The sequence below is a fragment of the Notothenia coriiceps genome, unplaced genomic scaffold, assembly GCF_000735185.1.
Source record: "Notothenia coriiceps isolate Sejong01 unplaced genomic scaffold, NC01 NC01_scaffold00021557, whole genome shotgun sequence".
NCBI classification, from domain to species: Eukaryota; Metazoa; Chordata; class Actinopteri; order Perciformes; family Nototheniidae; genus Notothenia; species Notothenia coriiceps.
The window spans coordinates 115,963-133,252 of NW_011354258.1; the positions used below are offsets into that span (position 1 = coordinate 115,963).

General features: G+C 39.2%; 2 protein-coding genes across 2 annotated transcripts in view; one reads left to right on the plus strand and one right to left on the minus strand.

Moving 5' to 3' along the window:
- mapk1 (mitogen-activated protein kinase 1) overlaps positions 1 to 10,687 on the minus strand; it is a 32,272-nt gene extending 21,585 nt beyond the window's left edge. The window contains exons 1-5 of the mRNA XM_010780298.1: positions 10,683 to 10,687; positions 10,552 to 10,596; positions 9,710 to 9,892; positions 8,558 to 8,747; positions 7,959 to 8,075 (exon numbers count right to left, since the gene is read on the minus strand). Of these exons, the coding sequence (XP_010778600.1) occupies positions 7,959 to 8,075; positions 8,558 to 8,747; positions 9,710 to 9,892; positions 10,552 to 10,596; positions 10,683 to 10,687 (540 nt within the window). The remainder of the gene's footprint in view (positions 1 to 7,958; positions 8,076 to 8,557; positions 8,748 to 9,709; positions 9,893 to 10,551; positions 10,597 to 10,682) is intronic.
- A 5,569-nt stretch (positions 10,688 to 16,256) lies between these two features.
- LOC104953361 (heterogeneous nuclear ribonucleoprotein F-like) overlaps positions 16,257 to 17,290 on the plus strand; it is an 18,033-nt gene continuing 16,999 nt past the window's right edge. The window contains exon 1 of the mRNA XM_010780299.1: positions 16,257 to 16,438. Within this exon, the coding sequence (XP_010778601.1) occupies positions 16,257 to 16,438 (182 nt within the window). The remainder of the gene's footprint in view (positions 16,439 to 17,290) is intronic.

The following is a 17,290-nucleotide window of genomic DNA, read 5'->3' on the forward strand; positions in this document are numbered from 1 at the left end:
CACTCCTCCATAAATTCCGTTCACCCTTCTCCACGCCAACAGGCCGTTCAACACACACAGCCGTTTCTGCGTAGATTTTGTATTCAGCCATGTCCTCCTGCTACTGAACGTCAAAATTTTCATTGGAACAGGACGCCAATCCCACTGGCCCCATGATCGGAGACCCATCCATTACTCCCCTGCATGTGCTGCTCTAGCACAGGAACACTCCTAGGGCACACAGCTTAATGTACTCTTAGATGTATACATCTGTTCCTGTGTGTTCTGTGTGGCATTGCAGCCTCTCTACAATATGTTTGCCTGAGACCTTCCTCATGAGAAGCCACTGAACTCCTGCCGGAGGCTCTGATCCTCTTATCGATTTCCTGCTCTTAAGTGCACTTCTGCTATGAAGCGCGACGCATCGAGAGGCACGCACTCGAAGACGGCTTCAGAATATTCCAGTGGAGTAAGAATAGAGCAGACCACAGTCTCACATATACTGGAAAGTGGACAAGGTTACAGTGTTGCATCAGGTAGAAAACTAAACTCAGCCCCCTCGGGCCCGACTTCCAACATTTAAGCTGACGCGGCTGCACTCATACTCACTGTGTAACCCACCGCACGTGCACAAATCAACTGCACCAGCTGCTCACCTGTTTTATGCAAATCAGCCCTGGCCCGGACTCGCTCAACATTTCACAATCACACGGACCGTGCATCATCTACCTCACTGCTGCTCAACACGACGTGAAAAATCAACTGCACACAGCGTGCTACCCTGTTTCCTAACTTAAGGAAAACTAATATACCTTTCGTGAAAGACATATGTTGCATTCATTGTCACTCCGTGCAGCCAAAAACGTAAAATAGACGGCAACACCCAGGTGTTTTGGTATAACAATGTAGTGGTATTTGCTATTCCTTGGCCTTTTAGGATGCTATCACCATCCTGGCAAAGTGACTATCGGTGAAAACTACAGCCTTGCTGATTAATGTAGTACTCTGTCCTTGTTTTTATTAATTAATTCAATTCAATTCAATTTTTCTAAGAAGGAAGCACAAACTCTCTTGAACAGATCTCCTCCAACTTTTTCAGAGAATCGTCTGGAGACCAATCAATACTAACTAGCTATGATGGTAATTACTTTAGATGCAGAAGATCTCCTCTGACTACGCGATTCAGACCCGGGAGGAACAATTCTGTTAATTAATAAATAATTAAATTACTGCTCTTACTGTATCATATCGTAGACACTGCACGTTTTCAACCCAAAACTGAAGGCCAAACAGGCAAGGCATAGGCCACATGACGCCGGTCACTTCTAATCCTTAAATTCCGTAGGGATGTATTTGCAAAGTAAATTCACGATTGAACATAGTAAACATAGATTAAGCATTATAGTTTCCCTCCAAAAAAAACCCATTACTTATAGTGAAAACCACCCTTGATTGATGGGATAGTAGACAAAACGCTTTAGGAATCCAAACTATAATATATAATAAGTACCCTGTATCAAGATTGATGCAAAAGAAGTGGCATTTGACCTTTTAGAGAGGTTTAACAACAAAAATACCACCTTTGGTGTCATTTGGATTTGGTAGGTTTTGCCATTTCTCTGGAACCCATTGGTAGATTTTGGTGATTGACATCTCTTTTGAACCATTAGAGCCAATATAATCTAAGGGGAAGTTCCACATACACACACACACGTTACCATTGAGGAGTGAGTGTGATGCGCACGCGCTATGTTACGCTCTGAAAACTGAAACCTAGGCTCAAACTAGTAAATATGAAGATGGATTATCAGTAATCATTTAAAAGTGACACAGACGCATTGGATTAACCTTCAGCAGCGTTTTTATCGTTTTGATGCCATTGAACACAACTTTTGATCAGAACAACAGCAAAGGTAAGAATATCTCCGTGTTTCCTCCGTGAAGCTACGTTGTTGTGATGACTGTTTTCTCTTCCCCTGTTGCAAGTTCTCATCGCTCAGTGATGATACTTATGTATCTGGAATCTGTGGAATCTCAGCTTGTCAATCGATATCTTGTTTGTACAGATCCGATAAGTAATAAGGGTATTTTACCTTGAGTTCTGTGCTAACTGCGTTAGCATTTTTTCGCTCAGCCTTATTACTTATCGGATCTGTACAAACAAGATATCGATTGACAAGCTGANGGGGGGTTCAGGGGGCATGCTCCCCCGGAAAGATTTTTTTTTAAATGTTGAAGTGAAAAGCATCAATCTGGTGCACTTTGAGAGCAAAATTAAGAGATCTATGGATACATCTCTCAATATCCATATGAAACAGAACAGTAAGTAGATTTTCTTTTTCTTTATGGATATTTTACAAATCACTCCCCTTTGTGTTCAAGGACCCTGACTTTGGCCAGGAAAAACAGGCACTCGCTTGTTTAATTCTTTTGCGGTCTAGATTTCTTTAATTCTTTTTATTTGCGTGTGTTTATAAATTACCTCGAGGGCCGTACCAAATAGTCTCGCGGTCCGTATACGGCCCGGAGGCCGGAGGTTCCCCACCCCTGGCCTAATGGAACAGACCCACCAAAAGCGCTCATTCAGGTTTCTCAGTGTGTTACCCGATCAAAAAATCAATGGTACATGTAGCTCAACGCAAGCAGACCATAAACAATACAGTTAGCCACTAAAGCCCCTGTGTTGGAATAATTTAGATTTTTGTGTGAAGCTGTAAGCCGGGGGCATGACGCAACAAGAAACAGCGTCTGAGGGCTTCTTAACATTTAATAAACTATGAATGTGTCATAACCACTTAATGGGAAGAAACTCAGCTATCAGACAATATTAACCATTTTTAGCAAAACGAAACATAAGGGTAATAACAAAGGCTCTGAATTAGCCCTGAGCGAAAAAATGCTAACGCAGTCAGCACAGAACTCAAGGTAAAATACCCTTATTACTTATCGGATCTGCACTAAAAAGATATCGATTGGCAAGCTGAGATTCCACAGATTCCAGACATATATCACTGAGCGATCAGAACTCGCGACAGGGGAAGCAAACACAGACATCACAACACGTAGCTTCACGGAGGAAACACGGAGATATTCTTACCTTAGTTGTTGTTCTGATCAAAAGTTGTGTTCAATGGCATCAAAACGATAAAAACGCTGCTGAAGGTTAATCCAATGGTTAATCCAATGTGTCTTGTCACTTTGAAATTATTACTGATACAATCCATCTTCATATTTACTAGTTTGAGCCTAGGTTTCGGTTTTCAGAGCGTAACATAGCTTTCGACTGCGTGCACGTCACACTCACTCCTCAATGGTAACGTTTATGTGGAACTTCCCCTTCAATTATATTGGCTCTAACGGTTCAAAAGAGATGTCAATCACCAAAATCGACCAACGGGTTCCAGAGAAACGGCAAATCCACCCAAATCCACCCAAACGACCCCAAAGGTGTTTTTTTCTTTGCTAAACCTCTCTAAAAATGTCAAATGTCACTTGTTTTGCATCAATCTTGATGCAGGGTACTTATTATATGTTATAGTTTGGATTCCCAGNCCCGATTATGTGTAGAGAGAAGGTACATCTGGAGGACTCGAAACCCCTCTCTTACAATATCATCTCAAATCATGTTCACATGACACACAAGATATCTGGATTAAGAGGTTGCTTTTTCTTTGCACAGCATGAAAGAAAGGCGAAATGAAAGGGCTGTGATTTTATTATTTTTAAGCAGAGGTTGAGTTCAATAATTTGTACGGCCCTCGCAGGATGTTGTAAAATTTGAAATGGCCCTTGAGAGGAAAAAGGTTCCCCACCTCTGCATTAGGCGAACAGAAAGATACTGCTGTAGCTCTACTAGTGTAGGCTGACTAGATAATAAAACAAACCCCGCTCTTCCCAGCACAAGAAAGAAAGAACTACACTGCTATTGTTTGACACAATGACAACATATTATGTAATACAGTACAGTGTGCATATTTGAGGTCAACTACATTACCACAGGCTAAAGAAACACCAAGTATTTTTTAAAAGACGAGAGTAGAATATGACTTAAATAAAATCTGTAATGCCATTCAAATTAAATTAACTGTTGTGTTATTTACACAATGACTTTTACACCAATGGAGTACAATCTAAAAAGAAAGTGTCCATAAATGTAGTTTTGATGAGTTTTTCCTCCACTAAACCCCTGGTACAATATCATTTAGGCAGGAAATATTGATTTTAGATTAGGTCTTGCCTATTAATTTGTAACCAGCCATCAGCATCAGATACTGGAACAGATGTACAAGACAAAAACCCTGGTACATTTTAAGCAAATATTACCAATTAATTCAAAACACAATGTGCACCAAAAATCAGAGAGAACATGTGGAAATTACAATAGCGGATTATTGAACTATGAATTGGAAACTCACCAGAAAGTCAATTGAAATCGCTGTAAATGTAAACATACTGTGGTTAAGACCAAATCAACATTGTACAGTGATTATTATATAATGGACAGAAATAGCATCTAGTAGCTTCAGAATTTGTATAAATTCTGTATTGATTACGAATGATAACCTGTTCATTCCAAAGTAAGTTATTACAAGAGCTAGTTTGGGGGATAGACAAAACCATCCTAAAGCATTAAACAAAGTGTAAAGCTATCAGGTCAATCTTCAGATGTCCCTGCTACCATATTAATCACTTGCAAAGGTCCTTCAGATTGAGGGGTATCAAAGTATAAAGTGGCTTTCCCCAATCACCAAAGAATCTTCTTCTATAAAGTGAAGTAAAATAACCATTTATGCTTCTTTTTTTTCTAACAGCTTTTCCCCATTTATTGATGTCCTTGTATTCACTTTTAGTTTTTTATTTGTTTCACTCTCAGTGTCATAACCATTGCTCAGGGTTTATTGACCAATATCCCCCTCAAATAAGCCCAGTGGGTTTCCTGCCTCTTTCTGCAATGTATATAGCCTAGTCTGTTTTGATTGTTATTCTTTAATTGTGAAAAATCATTTAAGAATATTTTAGCAGATAGCAGTGTCAGAGTAGTACTAGTACATATTCTGTATTGATTACAACTGAAACCTGTAGGCTACTCAGTGGTTTTGTATTAAAATGGCTGTTTTGAGAGAGAGAAACCACCATAAAGTCAATTCAAGTGACTGTAAATTTAAATTGGAGTTGGATGCCTGTTGTTATATGTTATTGACATAAGACCAAACGTGTACATTTTATAAACTGCACGTAGAGGATGCAAGACATCCAGGTAAACGCGATGGCATTTCATGGAGAAATATCTATAATTCGTTTTTAACCAACGCCAACAATATATAATTCCACATTTACCAAAGTTGCATTGACTTCTGGTCAATCATCATACCACTGACAAAAAGTCAAGCCAATTCAGCCGTGAATTAACCCGTTTTCTCTCCCAGACAGACGCTGCCTTTATAAAACTAACATCGGTTTCAAACTGTTGCCTGCTAGCTCAAACAATATTAAAGCTAGTTAAATGTCATGTTTTTAACGTAAAATATGTAAGTTAGCAAAGGTTCAGTCGGGCTAAAAGAGAAACGTCCATAAACTACACAATGTAAAAATAAAAGAGCAAACAAAGCTAGGAAGGTACACAGAGAAACACTCACCAGACCATCCCGTAGGCTCCCTCTCCGATGTAGGAGAGGTTGGTGTACCGAGGCCCGACGTCGAAGGCCTGTCCGCGGACTAGCTCCGTCCCCGACCCGGGGCTGGGGCCAGCAGGGGCAGACACCGCAGCTGTCGCCATTATGAGCCTTCTTGTTTCTGAACACGGCTATCAAATACCAAAAACTGGAACTAAGACTAGAAAACAGTTATATGAGTGTTATATCCTTCGTCGCTGTGAACACGTTAGAGGCCTTCACTTTGAGTGTTTTCTTCTTCCCGTCAGAGTGCGTTCAGAGCGGCCACACCATTGCTGTGCAGGAGCGAGCGAGTAACGGAGAAGTGGCTGTTGCTGCAGGAAATAACGGAGGCGGTCATGTGATCCGCTGTTTTCTTTTTTTGATTTCCCTCTTTACTTTTTGGATGGCCAGTGAAGCCTCCAGGTACTGCTTCCACTCAGCAGGACAAGCTATACAGTAAGGTAGATCTTGATGTAAACGCACTATCCAGTTCCTTCAGCCTACTTAAAGGAGAACTTTAGGAGTCTATTTTGATGGTTGATATTTCTATGATCCAAAATATTAGTAAGCCTGGGCTACACATGAATAACTCTTCACCTATACAAAATCCAGAGATTATGTTTTTTATTAATATTAGGATATTGCTACCAAATTACATGGCATGGAAATAAAAACTCACCATTCTTATTGGACCTTTGAAAACAGTAAAGGGCTATGTAAAGATCAGGGGATCTAGATGGGGCAATCAAAACAAAATTCCAAAAAGGAGATTGATCAATGCAGGACCCTAAAAATGTATAATAGGGCGCAGAACACAGAGAAAAAACTATTACTGCTCTGAAATGTAAAATACCTGCTTTTAATATAGCCTACTTCAGAGTATGTTAGTAGTATTAGCAAAAAGTACTTCAACAGTATTAATGTACAGTTAAATGCTTACTTACATACACTGTACAGTGTAAGGAAAACATTTGGGTCAACAGCTTCCTCAGACAATCCAACATAAATATATAAAAGACATAAAACAAATTTAAAATAAACCAATAAAAGTCGTTTAGGAAAAGCTTAGGAATAAAGCAGTATTATGGCCTGTGGGACAAAACTGTCCCTGAGCATGGTGGTCTTTGTCCCGATGCTGTGGTACCGCTTGTCAGACGGCAGCCGCTGGGTGTAGAGGTCCTCCATGGATGGCAGCTCCGTCCTGGTGATGTGCTGTGCAGTTTTCACCAGCCTCTGTAGAGTCTTATGGTTGAGAGCGGTGCAGCTGCTGTACCAGGCCATGATGCAGCCAGTCAGGATCCTCTCTATGGTGCACCTTTAGAAGGTCAGGATCCTCTCTATGGTGCACCTGTAGAAGGTCAGGATCCTCTCTATGGTGCATCTGTAGAAGTTGCAGAGTATCCTGGAGTCCATGTTGAACCTCCTCAGCCTTTGGAGGAAGAAGAGTCGCTGTCGAGCTCTTTTGGTGATGGTGGTGGTGTGAAGAGTCCATATCAGGTCCTCAGTGACGTGGACCCAGAGGAACCTGAAGCTGCNGCATGTACAGATGGAGTGAAGATGTCTCTGTTCGGAGCATATTGTACACCACTCTATAATGCACATTTGTGGTCAAACTACAGAAAAGCAAGTTTACGGAAACTTCAAGGAGCTTATAATGATGCCATGAGAATATTGCTGAAGAGACCTCGATGGTCTAATGCAAGTGAAATGTTTGTGGCTGCAGGAGTCAATACTCTACAAGCTGTTTTAAGAAAACTCATGTATAAATGTATTTGCCGGCTTTTTTTTATGCTGTGTATGTAATTTATTATAATTATGTAATGTCTTGTCTTTTATCTGGACCCTGACTCTGTAATAAAGTTTTTATTGATTGATTGATCTAGACCGACACATTGTTTGTGTCTCTCTGTGAGGTATGATTTTATCTATTTCATTACAGTTGAAGAGAATTTGACTTTGGATAACATTTTTTATTTGAACCTTATTGTATACTGCATCAAAAGCTTTTCCTTTTGTTTTTTATCTAGAAAAACAGCCCGACCTTTTCTTGTCCAGTTCAGTCTGAATATTTTCCCGAAAAGAAATATGCGCAGTTTTTCAAGTTGAATCATTCATCAAGTTGAATGATTTTCAAAGAACCAATCAGACAAAAAGAAAGACATAATGCAAAAAAAGTTGCATCGCCTCCTCTTCACTTTAGAAACTTAAAAGTAGGGATTTGGGTTTTACAGATCCTATTTTCAGGTGCAAAGCAAAAAACCAAAACATTCTCTCAACTTTTAATCCTTGAGAGTTAACATTTTATCGGCAGGCTAAAAAACTCACCTTGGAGTTGAGCATGATCTCAGGTGCTCTGTACCAACGAGTGGCTACATACTCTGTTAGGAACCCAGTATGATCGTGGTCAGGATCAGCCACACGTGCCAAACCAAAGTCACAGATCTGCAGAAACAATGAGTGACAAGACAGGGAAAGAATGAAGCATTAGCAGATACAAGATACAAATAAAATGGATGTCAATTCGTAACAACTCAAAAGTGACATGTTATGTCATTTATTATTAAATAATTGTTAGGGATGTTGAGGTGTTGGTAATGGTATTGGTTTGGTATCAAGATATAGGCAGGTATCAAATCAAACTCATAACTTTAGTATTGTGACATCCTTGGTGCAGAGAACACAACAGTGCCGATGTAAATTGCCAGGAAACACTGACCAATAAGAGCAGACCTGATAGTGAGCATTATATTCTTCCCATAAGAGGGTTTTTTAGGCTGACAAAATTAAGTTTGGGATGAAATACCTTTAATTGGTAGGTTTTGGCATTAAATATGAAACAACATATATATAATCAGGGACTTAAAACAGGCTTTCAAATCAGCCCATTCAGTTTGACTCCTGTTCATTTGTCTTTGAGCAACTACCTTGAGATCACAGGTGGTGTTGAGCAGAAGGTTGGAGGGCTTCAGGTCACGGTGCAGGACGTTGGCAGAGTGGATGTACTTCAGCCCTCTTAGGATCTGGTAGAGGAAGTAGCAGATGTGGTCGTTGCTCAGGTGCTGAGTCTTAAGGAGCTTGTACAGGTCGGTCTCCATTAGATCCTGGACAATGTACCTGAACAGTTCCAGGTTAAAGAACTTCTCATTTTAAACCTGGGCAATTTGTTTTATAATTTACACATAGTCATGCAAAATAATAAGGTTTCAGCGTTGGGCAATCAACTGTAAAGTGACAAAAACTGACATTATGATCATTTTGTTGTTGTCATATCAACATGAATAAAACGATAAATCAATTCCTTCATACAGACACCTCCTTACCTCTGGAGTTCGACAGTTTATTTGTACTGCCCAGCCCTAGTATCTCAACAAAATGGAGGTTTTACCACCACACTGAAATTGGATGTTGTAAGCATTGCACAGAAAATGAAATGCTTTGCATCATGTAGCTTGACAATTATCCTTTTTTTGTTGTTCCTGCAGACTGGCAGTGCAACTAAAAAAAGCCAAACTGCTGACTTGCATAGTTTTGTGGGCAACCTCTCAACTCAGTCAAATCTAAAATTACCCATGGTGGGTAAATGAGCCGTGCAAGTATAGTTAGAATGTACTGAAGCCAAGTTTAAATTTTTTTTGTTTGGGTGAATTCTCATCTTATCTGGCAAGCAACAATAAGTGAGCTGGTTAGATGCAGGGTTTGGTCAAATCCATTTCTTCACGTAAGGCAGAGTGTCTGCATTATAAAACAGTAACTATGCAGCTTCTATTGCTGCCGGGCTACAGTGAAGAGTGTCTCTGCCAAATATATGGCAGGTGGCTATTATGTAATAAAGTGCAACAGCAAACGTTTATTCAAGCACAAATGCTGCCGTTTAGGACCAAGTAGTGTCTAATGGTGTAGCAGTAAATCATGACTATCTATAAAACCATCCAATACAAGTACTTTAGCATGCCAACAACAACCTTACATGTAAAGACCCCTTTATGATGTCAAGGACAAGCCTAAAGCTTTTGAATTCAACTGCACATTAATAACAAAACACATTCAAACCATGAGAAGGGTAAGTAAAAGGATACACGTCCTTCATCTGGTCAATGGTAGGTGTGCGGATGATGTCGTTGATGCTGATGATGTTTTCGTGTTTAAAGCGCAGAAGGATTTTGATCTCTCTCAGGGTGCGTTGGCAGTAGGTCTGGTGCTCAAAAGGGCTGATCTTCTTAATGGCCACACGTATCTTGTTGTCTCGTTCATATGCAGAGCTGGATAAAAAAAGAAAGAAAAATAACCCACATAAGACAATATTTTTTAAGTAGAAGAATACTAAAGGAGCCATTACAAAAAGACACAGCATTAACAAACTTATTTTCACCCATGTGTCTCCACCTCTTACTTCCTGTTTTGTGCTTTTGAACAGATTTTTGTTTAGCCAAAGTGCATCTTAAATATATCCAATAGCATTGCTACAGAAAAGATTGATAGCAGCAATAAATGCCAATACATCCACCTTCTATATGGTTAGGATACCACACAGAGCTGCGATGCGAGCAACTGCCTGGTAAGTCCAAACTGCAGTAAGGAATAAATGATCCACTGACATGAAAGAACATAAAAATTCACATCCCTTCTTGCTTTGCAGACACAACCTCTGGGACTAATGCTGCTTCCTTCCTGTTGTTTGTCAGTGGAAAGCTTTTAATGTTGCCGTTTAAAGTGGTAACAGCAGGAAATGTTCTGTTTGCTTCAGCAGTATCTTAACAATGCCAATACACCTCTGACAGTGTGGAGCAGAAAACAATGAGGCTGCTGCATCTGTTCCATTCAAGTACAATCAGTAATGTAGGAGTGGAACAAAATTGCCAGACACAGAAAGTGTTGATCTACATTTGAGCAACTTAAGTATTGAAATCTGAGAGTTTACCACGATGACACAGCCCAGTAGAGTTTAGGGACCATCTCTGCTTGGCTACCAAACAGGACATTGCACAGGATAAAGGCACTCTGCACACCGCAGATTTCTGCCAGATGAATAGCTTGATCGAATAAGCTCACCTCATTGTGGTTTCCGACTCTGTTTATCACTATACTAAAAAAGTGCAGAGTATGATGTGTTGTGCAAATCAGACAATAAAAAGGTTTTTACTGTAGAATGGACCATGAGCACTATTACATGTTTAAATGCAGTCCATATTTTTATAAATGGTAAAACATTGTGGAAATACAAAATAAATCAGTGCTTTACAAAGAAATATTTTGAACTAACTATACTAAACTATCAAGCATGAGATAACATCTAGTAGTGCATAATTGTTCACTTAATCCTACTGAGGAATCCATTGACTGAGTATTTAAAGGTGACGTAGGTAAGTTTGAGAAACATGTGCGCGTTCGTGTGTGTTGGAGGAGGGGCTCTGTAAGGAAGTGGCAGATTTTTTCCGGCTATGTATTTTCAAATTCTAGCGTACTCGAGCTGGTTTCTCCAAAATTACCTACCCCACCTTTAAGCAAAAAGCATTTTTTTATTTTATTAAATGATTAAATGTTTTGTATATTGTACTTTCTATGAACCACTTTCTATTCTTTGGAAATGTTCAAGATATACATTTGAGGATTTTAATGAGTACCAGAAAGGCTGGGCACTGACCTTGAATCTTAACTGTATGTACGTAGAGGAAACAATATTACAAAGTATTGATTAAAAGTGAATTAATTGCAGATATTCTTTTCCAATAATCGCTCTCAGTAGTGTCTGTGATTTGACAATTCTTCTTAAAGAGTGGTAAGAACAAGTGGGCTCTATTTCACAATATTGCCGTCTGTATTTTCAATAAAGAAAAGCAGAACATATACAGGAAATTATATAGGAAGTCTGCATGCATGCAATGCCTTATTCCTGCAGTTAGCACAATAAAGCCAGATTCAGAAAAAGGGGGAGTAAGTTAATGCACAGAGCTCAGGGGACATTTTACATCACTGCACACAAACGTTTGATAACAAATACAAACAATATTTGCATATCTTTTTATGAGGAAAAGTACAGTACAGAACATGAAAACTGATACGATGCAAACAAGAAAGACATCCCAGCATGCCATTTGCCATTAGGGGGGAGAACATTTGGGTAAAATCTAACTTTTAGCAGCTTAAGGATGACGCTTAACATTGACTTAATTGCATCAACACATGTATTAACCTGTTCAATGATCACTAAGCTCTTTCGGGATATTGGATTTCCCTCTTCCCACTCTGCTGAGGATGGGCGTGTGTGTACGTGTGTGTGTTTTAAGAGTGATAATATTGTCGTACAAAACACAGCTTTCCAAACTAATGTTTTTAAGCTAAATGCAATAAAAACAGTTTTACATGTATACAAATGACTGTGTGTTTACAATCGGCAGAATAATTGCTAAATTCCACTCTAAAATGTTGGCCGTGCCCACGGTGAAACAGCTCCTCCACACAACTCCAGGTACAGACATGTCCACTGTTACATTTCAGTTTCCTTTTTCAGGGTTAATGGCTATACAAACTTTCCTACATTTACTCAGCGTAGAGATTTTCTGAATTCCCACACAGGTTTGAAACTACGTCTTGCATGCCATTTCATTACTGTAATAAACTCAATACAAAAAGCGAAAATGAATATGTTTGGTTGTTACTTTTAAGTTCTCTGACTATTGCTTGCATATTCACTGTAGGTGCTATGATAAATGAGTGGATTTAAGATCAAAACAGCACATGGAGGGTTAAATGCAATTAAAGAATACAAGACCATTTGTTATAAACTCCTAAAGAATGACAGTTTATATTATAGTCTTGTGTTGGTTGCGAAATCTGGCTAGACATTGTCAGTGAACAGGAACTGACACACCAAAACTCACCACCTACTGCCAAGAAATGCTAATTACCGCTTCCAGCGTCTAAGATTCAATTGATTTCTAAGTCATCTGCTGTCAAACAAGCTGCTGCCATTTGGAGCAATACAAAAAATGAGATTGTCCAAAAAAAGCTGCACCTCCAGGATTAATCTTTTACATTTTCAGCCAATAGTTATTTTATTCCTACACATTACAAACGACAGGCATGACTGAAAAACACCCACATAGTATGACAAAATAAGAAAATGAGTTGCTATAGTGATGCGGGTTGTAGGGACTCAAATGTAAACACAAGTGTGCCAACCTTCTGTGAGAGAAATATTAGTGACCTTCTTTTAAACTTGAAAGAGAGGAATGTGTGTGCGTGTGTGTGCGTGTGTGTGTGTGTTGCGTCTGTGTGTGTTGCGTGTGTGTGTGTGTGTGTGTGTTGCATGCGTGTGTGTGTTGCGTGCACACGCGTGCGTGTGTGTGTGTGTGTGTGTGTGTGTGTGTGTGTGTGTGTGTGTGTGTGTGTGTGTGTGTGTGTGTGTGTGTGTGTGTGTGTGTGTGTGTGTGTGTGTGTGTGTGTGTGTGTGTGAGCTCTCCATGTAACTGCAGATACCCTCACGTACAAAGCAGCGGGGTGCTACAGCTAAAATATGGTTCAGGGCAAAAACGCTATGGCACGAAAAACATCTACAGAATTTGTGTAGTAGATCAGTCGATGGTATACAGTAGGCTGGCTCTACCAATGGTTTTTGACAAGTCACACTGTTTTGTCTGCATGATATAAACTCAAAAGCAATGTCTTTACAACGCTATGCCATATACAACTGTATCAATAAATGAAAAGCACATTTGTTTTGCATACATTGAGGCAAAGATCAAATGCACGCCTAATTAGGCTTTTAAATAGATTTAACTTAATATATGATAGGTTAAAAGAAAATCCTTTTATAAATATAGAAACACTATAAATATGTTGTCTAAATAGGGTGCAAAATGCTTGCAGTGCTTTCATGGGAAAGAAAAATCGGTGGCTGTGTAAAGTGGAGAGAGAACACTATCTTAGTTCACAGTACATTTCATCATGTTTACTGAGGCAAGCCCTTCCGTTCCTTGTAAGTTTGTTAAGGCGTGTAACAGAAGGAGCTTTTTGAGGAAGTACAAAGTACACTGAGGTTGAGTTTGTAGTATTAATATGCTACTGTGAATGTAGACCTTCTGAGTCATGTCACTGAAGGGTGGACTTTCATTCTGTGAATGGCACTCTCAGGCGTTCAGGACTTTTACTGATGTATGTTAGTCTGGTGGGGAGTAGACCACCACCAGCTGATTGTGGCCCCTGTCCAACACAGCTGACTGTAATTCCTCACTGTTAAAAAGCAGAAGATTAAATTTTAGGAAAAGAGAAACACTGGTTGCTGCTACACCGATGGGATTACTTTCTGGTTTTCTTAGTCTTTTATGACTCGAAAATGAATTATTTCTTGACCCTTTACTAGCAATTAGTATTAGTGAACTTCAGATTTGGGAAATGATGGTGAATTAACTTTTTAAGAACCCATCTATTCAATTAAAGCCTTCAGAAAAGCAATTTTAGGAAAAACTGTTCGCTGCAAACAGATGGGATTACTTTTTGAATTCATTCCCATTCCAAAATGAAGGATCTATTGACTCTGTACTAGCAATCGGATTACGTGAATTTCAGATTTGGGAAATTAAAATGGATTAAAAAACGTTTTATTGGATTTATTATGGACCAATCAATTCAATTGATAATGATAGGCAGATCAATCAAGGACGACTACAATCATGACCTGCCGCCTAAGTTGATGGATCAGAATATTCAGGAAAAGGTTGAACAAAATCTGATCAATTTAAAAAGGCAAAACTTGTATTCTAAAATGTGCCTACAGTACAGTGATCTGACCCGGCAACCAGTCAGTGTCGTATATTCTTGTAATTTATCCCCTGTGCTTATCCTAAAGCCCGCGTCATACTGTCCCGAAATTGACAACAGATGGACCCACGAATATGGAATTGTGAATTTCGCACGAAGATGGCCCCGAACTTGGTCAACAGCCAAGCCACAGCCGAAGCAACAGCCGAAGCAAGTACGATGCCTACAGAAGGCCACACAATGGCGCCCGAACCACACACGAAGGCACCATTTACATTACATTTAAGACATACAACTGCAACAAAAGTAACAAAAACGATTATGTTAAAGTACTATGGGACTTTACATTTTGGAAACTTGAGATTGTATGTAATAAAAATTGTCACTGATATTTTCGGATATTGTTCTTTACTTTCTCCGTCTTTATATGTAGAAGATATTAAAGAGCAACTTCCAGGTTAAAGACACCTGTGAATAAATGTGTAGGAAAATGATTTTCAAAAAATATATACATAAATATACACTAGTGACATCTGGCGTCGTTTTTGTAAGACATTTTTACTTCCGCATAAATAAGACAACCCGCTTGTGACGTCACATGGGGCCGGTCTAACATATTGATAAACATTGATTTATTGGACCAGGTTTAAATTATTGAATACATTTCAACCTGGTTTTCATCCTCACCAAAGCACTGAGATGGCATTGGTAAGTGTTTATAGACCTGACACACAACATAGATGACAAGAAGGTCTCAATTAAGTAAAAACAAACATAACATTCCCCTTCACATAAGCAGGTTGAGATTGTGTGCAGGCCGTAGCTTTGTTCTTCTCATAGGCACGAAATGAATGTGTATTATCAAATATATAGCAAAGCGGTAGCTCCTATAATTACCACAGTGTATGGTCAGAAGCCCGGAATCACTAATACAAAAGACTGAGGGTGTACTGCGTTTACTACAGCGGTGTTAGATCGATCTGTAACCTACATTAAAGGTATTTATTGTGTCAGTGAAACTGATTGTGCTACTGTAATAGGAGAGGCAATTAAACATTGGTTCCGCTGAAGGGCCAGGACTGGACTATGTGCAGGTAAAAGAAGGTAGAATACAATGGTTATTTCAAAAAACATATTGCTTTACACAAGATTTTTTGTTTCAGCCGAAGATCTGCAAAGGTTCGACCGGACTTAGAATAGATTGGTCAACTTGAGTGGTAATATGGATGAACAGAAATACGTTTTTCTTTAAAAAACTGAATTATAGGAACGTTTAACTAATTATTATTATTGATCACATTACCATGTTTGACACCAACTTCCTCCCGTAATTCTGAATGTCATGCATGCCAATAAATCATGTTCTAAAGTAAGACCCTTTGATTTTTCTTACCAGCTTGTAATGCTTTTTAAAATTATTATTACAACACCACACGTGTATATTTGTATCTCCCCCAAAATAATATCAAATGATTGTATTTTAAAGTAATGATTAATCATGATTCATTTGAATAATGTGATCAACATGAATACATGTGCTCCTGTTGTTATGCTTTTGCAGACTAACAAACAGCATAATAAGCTTATACTGTCCAAAAACTAAAGCAGATTAAGTAAGCAGAGTTTAAAGCCATGTGTCAGTGCATGCTGGCGTGCGCGCGCGCGTTTTTGTAATGAGTGATGAGAGAGCGAGGAAGATAAGGGGGAGAGAGGAACAGAGCTCCAGTTTTCTTCAGATTGAAAATTGGCCAACTCCCACCCTCTGTGTGTCCTTCCACTGCAGAGCACACGCCGGTGGCTCTACATCTCCCCCGGCCCCCGCTTTATTAATCCACGGACCACAAGTGTTTGTTTTCTCGCAGCAGAATGAGCGCTGAATGCAGCAGCTACTCCAACACTGACGGTGCGTTTGTGGACGGATTCTCGTGCCCCAGAGCCGGAAATGCCGCTGTTGCTGTGTACTGTTGCGGATTTAATGATGTCAAGTACTGCTGTGATGATCCCAACAGCTTTTTCGCCTATGAGTACGGATACATGTGGTGGCTGAGGTGAGGGAAATTTACATTTGAAAAAGTGTCATTATCTTCAGTGTTTTACTTATTTGTAACTCAATTGGAAATTCGACATTCAAGATTCAAAGGCGTTATTGTCCTATGCACAGTGTAGTTATGGCAATGAAAAGTCCCAGGGTCCTCCAACTACGCAACATAAATAAGACATTAAACAATAAAACACATTAAAAAAAAATCTAAATAGTGCAAGAAATAACAGAACAGCAATCAAATAGTGCACGGGAATGTTGCAAGGCTATTGTGCAAATAATGCAGGAGAAGTGTGTGTGTGTGTGTGTGTGTGTGTGTGTGTGTGTGTGTGTGTGTGTGTGTGTGTGTGTGTGTGTGTGTGTGTGTGTGTGTGTGTGTGTGTGTGTGTGTACTATCCAGTAATGTGAGCAGTCCCACCTGTTTTAACTCCTGACTGATAGATTATCTCATGACTAAGAAATCCAATCCATCCCAGCTGTCGCATGCTTTGCTTTTATTTATGTTCTGTTTGATTTAATATGTTTTCCTTTTTATTTTATTTCCTTATTAGTTAATTTGTTCATTTCAGTCCTTGTGCTGTTGCAACACGTGCATAATTATGGCTCATCTTATCTTCTCTTAACACATTAACAGCTCTAGTTGTTTTAGTTTCATGTGTGGATGAAAAAACTATTTTGGTACAATAATGCTAATAACTCAACTCCATGGCTCCTTATGATTTACCTGCAATATTTAACATTATACCCTTTACTGAGCTAAACCAAATTATTAATATATTTGATCTTCCCCATTTGGATATTCTCTTTTCCATCCTTCAAATCATCATGTCCTCTGTAATGCTCTTTTCTCTTCTTCTCC